The 15,719-nt window shown below is 39.8% G+C and overlaps 1 protein-coding gene across 1 annotated transcript in view; it reads left to right on the top strand.

Annotated features, from left to right (window-relative positions):
* Positions 1-15,433, top strand: part of macf1b (microtubule actin crosslinking factor 1b) — a gene marked incomplete at its 5' end in the record, with an annotated part of 45,934 nt that extends 30,501 nt beyond the window's left edge. Inside the window, 14 exon segments of the mRNA XM_014019107.1 lie at positions 1,773-1,932; positions 2,158-2,352; positions 3,307-3,432; positions 3,769-3,912; positions 4,056-4,244; positions 5,284-5,398; positions 5,542-5,708; positions 5,822-5,984; positions 6,076-6,230; positions 6,308-6,382; positions 9,048-9,165; positions 14,364-14,509; positions 14,694-14,814; positions 14,892-15,433. Coding sequence (XP_013874561.1) covers positions 1,773-1,932; positions 2,158-2,352; positions 3,307-3,432; positions 3,769-3,912; positions 4,056-4,244; positions 5,284-5,398; positions 5,542-5,708; positions 5,822-5,984; positions 6,076-6,230; positions 6,308-6,382; positions 9,048-9,165; positions 14,364-14,509; positions 14,694-14,814; positions 14,892-14,917 — 1,900 coding nt within the window.
* Positions 15,434-15,719: the final 286 nt, after the last annotated feature.

Here is a 15,719-nt window from a genome sequence, read left to right as displayed (position 1 = left end):
AATATAATAATAGATAGATAAATCTTTATTGTCATTGTTGCACCGAAAAGAACACTGCGGTCCACAGACAATGAACAATGAAATAATTTTGCAGCTCCTGTAGTGCAAATAAATCAGAACATTAAAAAGATAAAATAAAGAAGTAAAAATATAATAAAAAAGTAAGATAAAATAAGAAAAAAGTAAAAAAAACTACAGTAGCAGCCATATCAAAGTGTCAGGTGGACATTATTGCTCATAACCGTAGTGCTGCCAAGTTAACCATGTGTGCTTAGAAGTCTAACTGCTGTTGAATAGAAACTGTTCTTGAGTCTGTTCATTCTGGTCCTAACAGTCCTGAACCTTCTACCTGATGGTAGTTGGACGAACAAACTGTTCCCGGGGTGTGATGAGTCTCTGTATATGTGTCGTGCTCTCTGGAGGCAACGCATCCTGTGCAATTCCTCCAGAGACGGCAGAGGGCACCCAATAATGTCCTGAGCCACCTTTATGATTCTCTGGAGTGCTTTCTTCTGAGCTACTGTGCAGCTAGAGAACCACTCACACAGACACTTTCAATGGAGCAGCAGTAGAAGGCCACCAGCAGTCTCTGGGTGATGTTATTTCTTTTAAGGACCCTCATTAAGTAGAGTCTCTGCTGGGCCTTCTTCACCAGCTCCTTGGTGTTAAAGCCCCAGCTTAAGTCCTCTGAGAGGGGAACCCCCAGGAAGCGAAAGTCCGAGACCCTCTCCACACAGTCCCCATGATATGTAACGGCTGGATGTCAGTCTGTTTCCTCTTGAAGTCAACAACAAGTTCCTTAGGTTTTGTTGTGTTCAGAATCAGGTTGTTGTCTCTGCACCACACCGTTAATCACTCCACCTTATCGCTGTAAGCAGACTCGTCTCCCCCAGAGATGAGCCCCACCACTGTGGTGTCATCAGCAAACTTGATAGTGGTGTTGSTATGGTGGGCAGCGGTACAGTCATGGGTGTACAAGGTGTAGAGCAGTGGGCTCAGTACACAGCCCTGTGGGGAACCTGTACTGATGCTGAGGGCCGTTGAGGTGTAAGGGCCCACCCTGACCTTCTGGGTGCAGTTGGTGAGGAAATCCTTGATCCAGCTGCAGGTGGAGAGTGGAAAACTCAGATCCACTAGTCTGGACACCAGCCTGTTGGGCAGGATGGTGTTAAATGCGGAACTATAATCCACAAAGAGAAGCCTCGCATAGCTCCCCTGCTGCTCCATATGGGATAGTGCTGTGTGGAGAGCTGTGGCTATGGCGTCCTCTTTGGATCTGTTGGCCCTGTAGACAAACTGGTGTGGGTCAAATGTGGAAGGGATGAGAGAGTTGATGTGGCTCTGGACCAACCTCTCAAAGCACTTCATCACCACTGGGGTGAGGGCAACGAGTCTGTAGTCATCCAGGTTGGAAACTGATGACGTCTTGGGCAGCGGAATGATGATGGAGGATTTCAGGCAGGGTGGTACGAGGCCTGTGACAGAGACTGGTTAAAGATCCTAGTAAAAACTCCCACCAGCTGAGCTGCACACACCTTTAGCACCCATCCGGAAATACCATCTGGTCCGGTGGCCTTCCTCGGTTTCACAGCTTGCAGCGTGTTCCTCACCTCCCTCTCCTCCACCATGAGGGTGAAGCTGCTGTGTGCAATGTGGTGGAGTGTGTCTGTCTCGGTTGGCTTTGTCTCAAAGTGAGAGAAATTTTTTGACTTTCTAGTCCTGTTTCAAAGGTTTCACCCTAGGCTGTATTCACAATACTTTTTACTTTCTAGACAGCATAGGCTAGAAGAAGCACTGCTGTTCTCAGGAAGATTTACCGATGCCCTGCAAGCACTGAATGACTGGCTGTACAGAGCTGAGCCTCAGCTTGCTGAAGATGTTCCTGTTGGTGGCGACAAAGACACAGTCAACAATCTCATTGACAAGCATAAGGTACAGCTTTCACACAAATGGACAAATTCAGATCCCAACTGAGCTAAAGATTTATCAAAACAACTTAGAGAAATTCAGTAAGATTCAAGTGAGATTCAAACAGTGTACAACATATCTACTACAGAAGCATGTCTTTTCTTCTCACAGAACTAGTGCTAATATTTATTATAAACTATCATGCTGTTTTTAGGAAAATGAAATAACATTTTGTTTTATTTTTTCCAGGCTTTCCAGAAAGAGCTAGGAAAACGAGCCGGTTGTATAAGGACCTTGAAGCGCTCTGTGAGGGATCTGACCCGGAGCAGCATGGCAGATGCCCATTGGCTGCAGGAGCAGATGGATGAATTGGGGGGACGCTGGGAGTCTGTGTGCAAGCTGTCAGTCAGCAAACAGGACAGGCTAGAGGCTGCACTTCAGCAGGTACTGCTTACAAATACACAACAGCTGTTCTCATGTATAGGTATGAAGTCAAAGTGTTAAGTGTAGCAGAACACTCCTACATAGATCTGGTTTAAGTGTCCAACATGGACAAGCGATTTTGGTCAAAGATTTGGAGACTGGAAAGTTGTAGAGTCTTTGTAAATGTCACAGCTTACCCATTCATTTTCAATTTACAGGTGAACATGTGGATATTGGCAGTAATGCCGATATGTTTGTGTGTGTGGTCTGCAACAGATAAATATGCAGCTACATATGTGAAAATACTAATGCATTTACAACAGTCACAAAGTATTTAATTAAATATCGGAAAGTCCTAAAGTGCAAACATTATGGGAAAAATGTGTGTATACACTATATTTAACCAAGCAAAATGGAAAATTGTGCAGTGCTATTTTTAGTAACACAAAGGATGAAATTATGCTAATGGGCGCTAACAACTTTGAGACCATTACAAACTCACTATTAAGATATAATTATTGCAAATATCTAGTGCTATTAACTATTAACTATTAACACTATTAACATAAAGTTATTGGAAAATGAGTGCTATTTTAGTAACACACAGGATGACATTATACAATGTGGCATCCTGCCACCTGATTTGTTAATACTCACTGAAGCAGAGAGAATTCTGAAATATGGGGTCATGCCTGAAGAGGACACATACAGTGTATTACTTAACATTTAAAATTAACATTTAGTTAATAAAACCGGCTAAATGTCAGAACAGTAAGCCAAATAATAAAATGTTATGGAAAAGTAGGATTTTACACTCAGAATGTGAGCTAAACAATAAAAATGTGTTAGTGACATTTTTATACAATTTTACTTTACACTTGGCACCCCATAGTTGCACAACCATGAAAATAATGTGAAACTACTTTTTAAAACTCTTAACTTTTTTATTTGTGCCATTGTTTCTGTTCTTCTCAGTCTGAGAAGTTTGATGGTCTTGTACACTCTTTCATGGAGAGGCTCACTGAAGCGGAGAGAATTCTGAAATATGGGGTCATGCCTGAAGAGGAGGATGGTTTGAGGGCCTTCTACAGACAACACAAGGTCAGTTTTACCAGGAACTGATTGGGAAAATCCTGTTTCCCACCCTATCTCCTTCTGGGGATGTCATAGGTGTTGATAAGGAGTTGGCTAAAGAAAGATAAACTCAGGTGTGATGGAGATGACTGTGACATCAAGGATTTTAACTGTTTAGGGTAAAAAATAAATTTTAGGCATGTAAGTACAAATTGTTGTTTGTGTGAAACAAATAAACAAACAAACAAGCAAACAAACAAACAAACAAACAAACAAACAAACAAACAAACAAACAAACAAACAAACAAAAAGCTCATGACACTGAATAAAAGATGTAGCATTTTTTTGTCTTTACCCCCATAGGAATCAGTGGCTGCCTTGCAGACTCAAACAGAGGACTTAGAAAACATCCAGAGTCTGGGTGAGGAGATTTTAACCTTGTGTCACCCAGACGCCATTATAACTCTCAAATCTTGGATCAGCGTAACTAAAACTCGTTATGAGGAGGTGAGTTCCTTCATGCTAAAATAATCATGCAAACATTTCAATTTCCTTCCAAATGAGCTATATTATCATCAAGTTAACTGTTACCATCAGTGAATAAGAAATGAAACAGGTCCTGACACTGTGAAATGTGTTTTCTGAGCCAGGTTCAGACCTGGGCCCAGCAGCAGAACCAGAAGATCCAGGACAGCTTGGCAGCACTGGATGCAAAAAAAGAAGAAGTTCAGAGATTATTGGACTGGATCTCATCAGCAGAAGAAGCTGTCACCCTGAGAGATCAAGAGTCTCTGCCTGAAACCACAGAGCAAAACCAAAAACTTATTGAGCAGCACAAGGTATAGTATTTCTCTCCTCGGTCATTTTGAGCTACACAAAATACAAATTCACTTACCTTTCTAGATACTTCAAAGCATCACAGAGCAACACAGTCTGCATTTTCAACCTTTGACCTATGCTTCCAACATCTTTTTGGTGAAAACAACCCTTCTACTTTCCTGCTAGTCAACTCACTTCCACCAGTGTTTGCTTAAAATCCTAATTAGAAGACAAAACAATATGGCTTTGAAAAATTTAGTGCCAAAATACTGTGGTCTGTCAAGTATTACTGACAACAAACAATTACCATTGGGGATTAGAAACTTTCAAAAATATTGATCAAAGTTTAACAGATTTGATGAACATCACCTCCCAGTGGTCTGTATGTCTTTATTAAGCTACTGTTTTCATTGTAGGTCATGGGTGGAAGTAACAGTAAAATATTTTAATGATCATTTTATAATATGCTAACTAGCATCTTTCTAGGTGGGTTAACCTATGACTGCAGAAATGTTTGGATTTATTTATTTATTTATTTATTTATTTATTTATTTATTTATTTATTTATTTATTTATTTATTACATTAGTGACACAAATAACAATGGTGCCTTTTGAATTTCATCCAAAACAAATAACTTCAGTAACTTTATACTTTTACTTCACAAAGGTGAAGATATCTGATGACTTTCTCATAACTTTTTCATATTTTTTTGATGAAGTGATGTTTTATATCCACAGTTTACCTTCCGTTTCCTCTCTGTTGATTCCTTATTGTTATAAAGCTTTCAAAATGTAATTTGTTTTTAATTTTTTGTTCTGACTATGCAAAACACAAAACAAAGCTTTGTATGTGCCAAACTGTAATGATTTCCAGATTTGTTTAATATGATTTCATCTCATTTCCGATTTATATATTGAATTGCATTGAATTCAACTGAATTCAACAGCACTGAATCCAAATAGAGGTGTAGACAGGCTGTTGTAAACCTAATCCATTGAAAATAGAGACTACATACATTAGTGATGCCATTTAATGAACTATTTGCTGCTCTCTGCAGATGTTTATAGAGGAAATGAACAAACAGTTTCCAGAAATTGAACATGCCACAAAATCCTGCAAACACAAGAGCTCTCCCAAGCACCACGTTTCCCCCAGCAAGCGGCCACTCACAAGTAAGAAAACAGTACAGTTTACAACAAATTAGAGTAATCAGACAAACATTAAAAGCATTGCTAGCTTGATGACCATCTGAAAATGTGTAAAACAGGTACTATTTGATCAAAGATAATACTCACATGACTAATTTTCCATGCAGAGAGAAGGAGCACGATGAAGCTGCCACCCATTATACCTGTCCCCCTTGAGCACCTTGATCCCCAGACTCCACCGCTTACTCAGCTGGTCAGTCAGTGGCAGAAACTTTGGTACCTGGCTGCAGCAAGACAAAGTCGCTTAGAACAACACCAGCAAATGCTCAAAGAGGTTATTGTGGCTTTTTCAAAATGGCTCAATACATACTACAATAATGATGACCACTGTAGCAGAGATAACCTTAGGAAAAGTTTTGTGACTGTTTTTTTTTTATTTTCTGTCAGATGGAGGAATTTGCCAACTTTGACTTCAATATTTGGCGAAAGCGTTACATGCAGTGGATCAGCCATATGAAGTCTCGAATTTTAGACGTGTTCCGGACCATTGACCGAGACCAAGATGGACGGATCAGCCAGAAAGAGTTCATTGATTATGTTCTTGCTTCTAGTAAGACTGTTGGTGGTCATGAATTTTCACAAGTGTTAAATGTCAAAATCTATAGTTTTCCTATTTCTTTCATTCACTTCCTTAATTGTAGAATTTCCAACAAATTCTCTGGAGATGAATGCAGTGGCAAACATTTTTGATATGAACAACGATGGCTTCATTGACTACTATGAATTTGTAAGTGCGCTCCATCCTAGCAGGGACCCCTACAGGAAAACACTGGATGCAGATCAGATCAATGAAGAGGTAGGGACTGAGTGTGCAGTATCATTTAAATTTAAAGTGGGGTATCTATTGCCTTTCATTTTTTTATTCTTTCGTAGGTGAGTCGACAGGTGTCCCTATGTAACTGCCCTAAGAAGTTCCAAGTGGAGCAAATAAGTGCCAACAGATACAGAGTGAGTTTTCTTTTAGACACTGAAATACCTTATCCTTACATTTATAAGTTACTGGTTTACCTTCCTCTTTGGTGTAAACATAAAATGTAATATGTACAAAAAACAGTCTGACAATTTAAAGCAGTGAATGTTGCAGAAGTTTTGAAGTGTCACCTCCAACGCCCGGTGGAAGGAGCTTTTCAAGAATCTCTTTCATTCATCTGCTATGTCTAACATTGAGGTGGCAGATTCTTAGGACTCAGTGGAAGAAAAATTCATTACCATGGCAGAGGTCACCAAGGTAGTCAAAAAAGCTCCCAGGGTGTCGGGGGTGAACGATTTAACCCTGAGACACTGAAGGCTCTGGATTTTGTGAAACTATCATTGTTGAAAGTTCTCTTCAATGTTACATGGAGGCCTAAGAGTGCATTCACACCAGTCCTGTTTAGTCTGCTTTAATCAAACTCTAGTTTGTTTGCCTGGAAAGTCTGGTTCGTTTGGGTAAGTGTAAACGCATAATCAAACTCTGATTTGGACCAAAAATGCGAACTCTGGTCTGCCTGTAAAGGTAGGTCTTGGTTCAGTTGAAGCGTACTCTGGAGCGGTTTGATTGCATGTGTGAGTGCTAAGCAGACCAGAGGCCACTCCAAAAGCAGGAAACGGCCTATAATGCAGATCATTCTGAGTAATAATAGTAATAAAAATTACTCAAATATCTAGCTGGATGTCTGTATAAGGTGAACATCACTGCTGTGAAGTTGGATGCGCTCCTGCTCTGTGAAAGCCACCTCACATGGAGCCGTCTCAGCTCCCTGTGTGGGAAAACAATATTCTTTGTGATTCCGCCTCATCTTCCACTCATGTTGATCCCATTGTTGAAGACTATTTGTTTGGCACATTTGCTGAAACCAATAAATAAATAAATTCTACAGCCTCTAAAATCTGACATCACTCAATGTTTGTATACATTTTGTGAAGAAGGAAGGGGTGCTCCATGTCTTCTTCTGAGGTTTTCATGTTGATTCCTTCAGTGGTTCTTGGTGCAGCGCCACCACAGGTGAGGGGCGGAACAGGTTGTCCACAGGGTTTAGTTCATTTGACAAATTGCAATGTGAATGCAGACCGCCCCAATTGAAAACGTAAACAAATCTTGCAATTTTGGTCCCCAATCAACCGAGTCTACCAAACTATGATGTGTGAACATGACCTAAGAAAATGCATGTTGAGTGGCAAAACAGGGTTGTAGTTTCCATTTATAAAAAGAGAGACTGAAGATGGTGTTCCAACTATTGTGGGATCACACTACTCATCCTCCCCCGAAAAGTTTACCTCAGAGTATTAGAAGGGATTCTCTGATTGGTTGTTGAACTTCTGATTCCTGATGAGCAGTGCAGCTTTCATCTTGGTCATGGAACAGATCTTTACCCTTGGGTAAAGGGGGTCATAGGGGTTTGACTTGCCAAACTACATGTGTTTTGTAGACCTAGAGAAGGCTTTTTACAAAGTTTCCAGAGGCATTCTGTTGTGGCTTTTGCTGGAGTATAGGATGCCAGGATAGCTTTTAAGGGCTACCCAGTCTTTGTATAACCAAAGCATGAGCTGTGTCTGCAGTTTTGGCACAAAATTGAGCTCATTCTCAGCACAGATTGAACTCCAACAGAGTTACCCTTATCTTCTATCTAGTGCTTGTGTTGTTCATGTATGCATTTGTGAAGAGGAGGGTGTCTGGTTTGGGAATCCCAGAGTTTTGTCTCTACTTTATGCAGATGATGTAGTTCTGTTGGCATCAGTGCATCATGACTTTCAATGTGCACTGGGGCGGTTTGCAGCCAAGTGTGAAGCAGCTGGTTTAAACGCTAGCTCCTCCAAGTGCATAGTTCTTAACCCAAAATAAGTAGAATGCCCCCTCTGGGTCAGGTGTGAAGTCTATCCCTCAGGTAGAGGAGTTCAAGCATCTGGGCATCTTGTTCACGAGTTATGATCGGATTGAGTGGGAGTATCAACAAATCAGGCCATGTTTCTGCCATTGGTCTTGGTAAAATAAAAGTTGAGTTGAAAGGCCAAGCTCTTGATTTACTACATTCCAACCATCACTTATGGCCTTGAGGTATGGATCATGACAGAAATAAAAAGATTGCAGATACAAGCATCCAAAATGAGCTTCCTTTGTAGGGTAGCCAGGCTCAGTCTTAGAGATAGGCTGAGGAGCTTCATCATCTGGGGGTAGCGCAAAGTAAAGGCACTTCCTTGCATCGAAAGGAATCAGTTGAGGTGGTTTGGGCATCTGATTAGGATGCCTTCTGGATGCGTACCTTTGAAGGTTTTCCAAGCATGTCCAAGTGAGAAGAGGCCAAGGTCTGACCCAGATCTCACTGGAGGAATCATCTATCTTCTCTGGCCAGGGAACACCTAGGGGTCACCCAGGAGAAGCTGGTGTTGCTGGGTAGAGGGATGTCTGAGTTTCTCTCTGGGTTTCAACCTGCCTATGAAGTGACGATTCAACACAATCTGCTAGCTTCATTCCATAAATTGTTTTTTGTACAGTGCCCAGAGACAATGTTTGTTGTGACTTGGTGCAATATAAATAAACTAAATTTAATTGAATATGGATAAGCAGTAGAAGATGGAGATAGAGAACTACATTCAAATTTAAGCTTATATGTGTTATCTTCATGGTTTGCTGCAGTTTGGAGATTCTCAACATTTACGAATGGTTCGAATCCTGCGCAGCACATTGATGGTCAGAGTTGGAGGAGGCTGGACTGCTCTTGATGAGTTCCTGGTGAAAAATGACCCCTGCAGAGGTTTGTAACAGTTTTCTTTTTTCACAAACCAAAGTATACCAGTAACATAAATGAGAGCTGGGCCCTCACTGTCCTCTATCACACCACAATCAATCAATCAATCAATCAATCAATCAATCAATCAATCAATCAATCAATCAATCAATCAATCAATCAATCAATCAATCAATCAATCAATCAACCAATGAACCAATCAATCAATCAATCAATCAATCAACCAACCAATCAGTCAATCAATCAATCAATCAATCAATCAATCAATCAATCAATCAATCAATCAATCAATCAATCNCAACCAACCAATCAGTCAATCAATCAATCAATCAATCAATCAATCAATCAATCAATCAATCAATCAATCAATCAATCAATCAATCAATCAATCAATCAACCAATCAATCAATCAATCAACCAATCAATCAATCAATCAATCAACCAATCAATCAATCAATCAATCAATCAATCAAAGTGCTGTACAATAAGACACAAATAAGTTAAGATATTAAAACAAACACACAACACATACCAGGTTCACATCAGGTGTGTTTACACAAGAGCACAGTGGGTTAAAAGCCTAAGAATAAAGGTGTGTTAAAAGAGATTTAAAAACAGGAAGAGAGGAGGGTTGTCTGACACTCAGGGGAAAATTGTTTTATCTATCAATCAAGAGGACACACCAGGACAGAGCTGGCATTCCTTTTTTTTGCCACTTCAGTAGAAAACAAAACTGAATGTTAGTTTCTTAATTTCTGCATCATCAGTGGCTTTTTTATACTGTAGTAAAGAAGAAAAAGAAAAAGTAGAAGAGAAATATAAGAATAGTAAAGAGAGAAACTGATAGAAATTATACAATGTGAAATGAACACCAATAACATACAGGACAGCACACCCAACATCTGACCATCAGCAAATGAAGAGAGCAAACACCCAGCAACCAAACTTAAACAGATGTATGTACATATACCCATACGCACATATAAATAAACACACACACATATACACAGAGCTGGCATTCCTGATCAGTTTGTCCTCTGATCTTCTGTCAGCTGCTGTGATTAGTGATGTGATGTTCACAAACAATCCAATTATTTTGAACGGCTTTTTACAACAAACGATAGGAGCAGAGTCACAGGCAGTAATGAGCCATTTGTAGTTTTATTTATTTTGTTCCTCATATAATCTTCATTTCTTCATCTTTAAATCGCTCCTGCTTTGCTTTTTCACAGAAAACAGGCAGAGCGGTGGAGTACAGAAGTTGACGGAAAATGGGGAGGGGGGTTTCTGCTTGACAAAACACATGGTTCCACCCACGTAGCATGATCACATCGCTGTATGTGATGATGTATTTCCCTACGTGATGACGTAACTCCTTCAAAATCGAACGGCTCTTTTGAACGGCCCTATGAAACAAATGGCTCCCCAAAATCCGGATCCCTTCAAAGAGCCATTTATCCCATCACTAGCTGTGATGCTTCCTAGCACACCACACTGTAGAAAATGGCTGATGCCACAGTAGTGTTATAGAAGGTCTTGATAAGTTTCCCTGCACTCAAAAGGACCTGAGTTTCCTGAGCAGATAGTCTGTTCTGGCTTGTTAGTGCAGCAGTGTGGTGAGTTCAGTCCAGCCAAGCATTGGTTGCAGTCTTACCTTCAGCGGGTATGCTAAAAGAAATATTGTTTTCGGATCAGTGCAAATAATATACCCACAAATCTTCATCATCAACCAATTAAGACAATATATTTTACACCAGGGCCATTCAACTAAATTGTTCCGGGGGCCACAGTTACTGCAGGTCAACAGCTCAGGAGCCGAACATCCAGCAATTTAAGTTATTATGTAAATAAATCAAGTATTACAAAGATCTGTTATCTTTGAAATTGTTTATTTTGCTGCATTTAATCATGAATATAACACACAGAACCCTATAAAAGTAGTCATAATTCAACAGTATCAAAAACAAAAAGAATACATTATGCCTCCTAATTGACACATATATTATTTTGACATCTCTGACTTGTCAAATTTTTAAACCAATTTTATTTTCACTTTCATAGTTCTATCTTCAACTGCTTGTAGTTTTAACTGTCTTGATTGTGCATAGAAATGGTTTATACCAGCTTCTAGCCAAGATTCTGACGTTTCTGTAGATACCAAACATGTCTATGTCTAACTAAAGGAACTTAGAGTAATTAAAGTAGAAAACCGGAGGTTTGGGCTTAAGAGATGAATGAACCAATTGGTAGGCCGAACTTTGGTCACTCACGGGCCAGATTTGGCCTGCGGGCCGCCAGTTGAATAGCCCTGTTTTACACTCAAAGCCAATAACAAGTAATTGTTAAACATGCTGTTAGGTTAATTGGTAACTCTAAATTGTCCATAGATGTGAGTGAGAGAGTGATTGGTTGTCTGTGTCCCTGTGATGGACTGGAGGCTTGTCCAGGATGTACCCTGCCCCTCGAACTGTGACTGCTAGATATGGGTACCAGTGACCCCCCGTGACCCTGAGAGGAAGAAGCCGGTATAGATAATTAATCAATGGATGGATGGATGTTAAACATGCTTAATAAAAAAAGGGGGTGGAGCTGCCGACTTAGGACCAGAAAGTCACAGGTTTGACTCCCTGCCATACCCACATGTTGCAGAGTCCTTGAGCAAGACATCTAACCCGCAATTGCTCCCTGCGCCTACATAGCTGCCTGCTGCTCTACTTGGGTGTTTCTCACATGTTATGGGTCAAATGCAGAGCACAAAATTCATCATTGCATGGGATCATGCATTGATGACAAACAATGTACATTTACCATTTAAAGTACTTGTTAAACATGCTTGTTCAGAATCCTGGATGAAGACAGGATTGAAAATTTAATTCTGATTGTATAATCATTCTGAGACTACATTATAGATTTTTTACCCAAAATTCTCTTTATGGCAGATACTAAATTTCAACAATTAACATATAATTGAATTGTGATTTGTTTTGGATAACACCAATGTAGTAGAAAACCCCATATTAAAAACCATGGATATGATTTTTAATGAGAGTTTTCCTTCTTGGCTTGGTAAATGATTCTGTTGATGCAAAATAAACGATCAGACACAAACACAAGAAATAAACAAAGCCGTTCAGGTTTATTTTGGCCAGTTAAAGTTAACTGACTTTTATTAAAAGAGGTTAATGAATGATTAATATTTGTAGTTACATACAATGAACAATAAAAATGGGCTCTCACTAAAACGTTATTGTTTCTAATCTTTTAAGCAACTTGTCTAACGGTTTATCTAAGCAAAAGCAGATTAATTTATGTTCATTTTGGGTCAATGTGTGTGTGTGGGTGCGAGTGTATTTGATTTAGGTGGGAGAGCAGACAGAGAGAGAAAGAAAGAGAGAAAGAAGGGAGAGCAGTTAGACAGACAAATAAAATGGATGTATCTTTTAAAGGTTTCTGAAGGTTTTTAAGTAAGTCATGTTCGGCTGTGAGCTTTAGGTCTGGGACCGGGGTGAGCGTCAACTTTTTACCTTAGCCAGGGCCAGCAGCAAGTAGGCAGTGGAACAGAGATTTTTCACTAGGTGTCTGTCTGTTGAACGACAAACACCGCAGCACTCCTCTGTCAGCCAAGTGGAAAAAGGCCTTCTGGAACTAGGTCTTAGCAGCGAGGCAGCAGGTCAGAGCCGGCAGGGCCCACCAGGAACTCTCAGCAAGTTGACGTTTCAGAAAGAACAAGGCTCGAAACAAAAAGGTGGTATTTCCTTGTAAAAAGGTAGAAAATTATGCTGCAGGAAAAACATTTAAAGTTCCTAGCAAAGGAACAAGAGCTGGCAAGGTGCCCAGCACCCTGCTTGGCAGCAGAGGACAGAGACAACTGACGAACAGGAAGAAAAGAGACAGTTTTAAAGGCACAGTGTGTAGGATTTGCTGTTTTCAACGACATCTAGTGGTTGAGTGGTTGAATCATCCTCCCTGGTCCTCCCCCACCCCACCCCCGCTTCCAAACACAAAGGAGTTGCTACGGTGTCTCTCAGGTGTCAAAAACCTTTGATAATTCCAACCGTGATGTCTACCAGCAGCTTCAGGGCTAGTGATNTTACAACTAAAACCGTTTTTGACGCCGCCACCGCAGTTTGTCCTTCATGAGCCTTCGTAGACAAGATGGCGGTGCAAGTTGGCGGCTGCCTGTACTGGCGACCCGTGACCATGGAGATGTAAACACCTTTTTATAAGGTAAAAATAATAAAACAAGGTATTTGTATGCAATGATTAGACATGTTTTTATTATTGTCATTAGTGATTATCTCAATTTTGGCTGAAAGAATTGACAAAATCCTACACACTGTGCCTTTAATAAAACAGAAAGAATCGTGTGTGCGCGATGTGATCCGGAGGTGTTCAGATGTGGGGACTTCCCATGAGAACCCTGTGTATGTGTGTGTGTAACTTTGTGTGTGAAGGCCCAAGGACATCAGCAAAACAAAGCATGAACATTATGAGTGGACTAACTCAACTCTTCAGAGAAACATTAAACTAATATTTCAATTAACTAATGATTAATTATGAATTCTATTAGTAAACTAATAAATGATTAAGTAATGTTCATTAAAAACAGAAAATGTAAAAAGCTAAAGGCATAAGCATTGGTTAAAGCAAACATATTCTGTTAATACTAAATCATCATTTCTAAACATGATCTAAACATCATAATCACATCAAATGCAGAGTTATAAAATAACTACAGAGCCCTTAGAAATTACTGACAAAGTCAAACACATTTTAAAGGGTTGATGCATTTGAATTATCCATGTGAGTGGAACAGCAGAAACAAACAGAACATTTGTTTTGACTTGTTTTATTAGCAAAATAACAGATCCTTGAGAACATGAACTTTTCCCAAGAGAAAAGTGGACAGTGAAAAGGCTTATTTTTAATAGCTCTACATGAGAGCTGAAAAGAGAATTCAGTCTGTGAGAGGAGGGGGCTTTGACTTTAAGTGGTCAAAGGTCAATCAGTGGCAGGATGAGGTGAGGGGAAATGGGCGTATCCTCTACACCAAAATCATTATAAATAAAATAATCTTTAGTAATTTATTAACTTCTATTATCAATTTTTAGTTTTTATTGACAGCTGTTGATTATCTCTGAAATGGCTGATAAATGACTGGTTTCACAGTATTTTGTCAAGTTCTCTTGCTGTGTCATCAACAGTGAAAGGTCGAACCAACTTGAAGATTAAAGAGAAGTACTTGTCACCAGTAGAAAGCACCACTAAGTGTTTGGCTGTCAGCAGGTCCAACTCAAGCCTCAGTTTGTACAGCAGTGCGTCTGCACCCACCAGCCCCATGACACGAAAGGCAAGCAATAAGCTGCATATTTTATTGCAGAAGTGTCTCAGTTTTCTTTGGAATATTGATTGATTTGGAAAACCTCAACATCTAAAAGGAATTGAAATATATATTTTTATTTTCTTTTTGGATGAAGCAATTTTATTATGGAACATGATTGAAATTTTGACAAGTGTGATGTTTCTGGGTTTAGGCATTGCTTCGCAGGAGCTTCTCAGGTGACCGGTGCATTCGCCCCAGGAGTTCCATAGCAGCTCTGGGGTCTGATCTTCAGTTTGTTCCAACAGGGGAGGACAACCTCCCATCACCCTCAGGTCAGGAAATCTGCTTTGTCTTGCCTTCAGCAATTTTAATCTCTTAGATAATGTGTTAACTCTGCTCGTGTTTTCAGATGAAGCTGAGAGGTTTCCCACATGATTGTCTCTGCTTCTGAGCACCATGTGTAACCTGCAGCGCTCAGCCCAAACACAGCCTTGGAACATCAAAAGAGTGAAAATAAGGGTCCAAGATGCCAATGCAGACTGTCACATGTGCCTGATTGAATCTGGGAAAAATTATAAGAAAGCTCCCCAAGGGTGAGAATGAAAGGTTTGAAATCTGCATAAAGATAATATCTCAAAGACAAAGGCTCACTTCTGCTTTTTAAATGTACTTTACTTTTCTTGCATTTCACTAATATTGCTGATTCTGTAGTAAGCAGGGCATTCTGTATGGATGCTTAATGCTGCATGGTAGCCAGAGCCTATATAAGAGCTGCTTTTTTCAGCTTGCTGTGCTTTTCTGGCTGTGAAATTAACTAGTAGTAGACAGCAGCAGACCAAACATGTACAAAAGTGATATACAGCTAGAACTCACATAGATAGCATGTGAAGGTGTTGTGCTGTCTTGACTGTCCAGAAAGTCCAAATAAAGTACCCACACATACCAAAACCATGATCTTGTGAAAGCTACAATCTGCTGTTCCTGAGATTGTGAGATCCTTTTGATTGTTTAAATAGAACTGTGGTTGGCAGGCTCACATTGTTTCTGTCATTTTTACATTTTTTAAACATTGTTTTGTTTTTTTCCATAATTGGGCATTTTATTGTTTACTAAAAGGATGTTTTAAACACTGGAGATTATGTACTGAACACTGCACTAAAATATGACAGGACATTGTTCTTTATAGAGATTAGTTTCTCAGGACTGGTTTTGTCTTTGGATGGATGTTTTTTTTGTG

Source organism: Austrofundulus limnaeus, unplaced genomic scaffold (assembly GCF_001266775.1).
Source record: "Austrofundulus limnaeus strain Quisiro unplaced genomic scaffold, Austrofundulus_limnaeus-1.0 Scaffold209, whole genome shotgun sequence".
NCBI lineage: Eukaryota > Metazoa > Chordata > Actinopteri > Cyprinodontiformes > Rivulidae > Austrofundulus > Austrofundulus limnaeus.
Note: the sequence above shows the minus strand (reverse complement) of the source record. Positions and strands in the feature narration are given on the sequence as shown.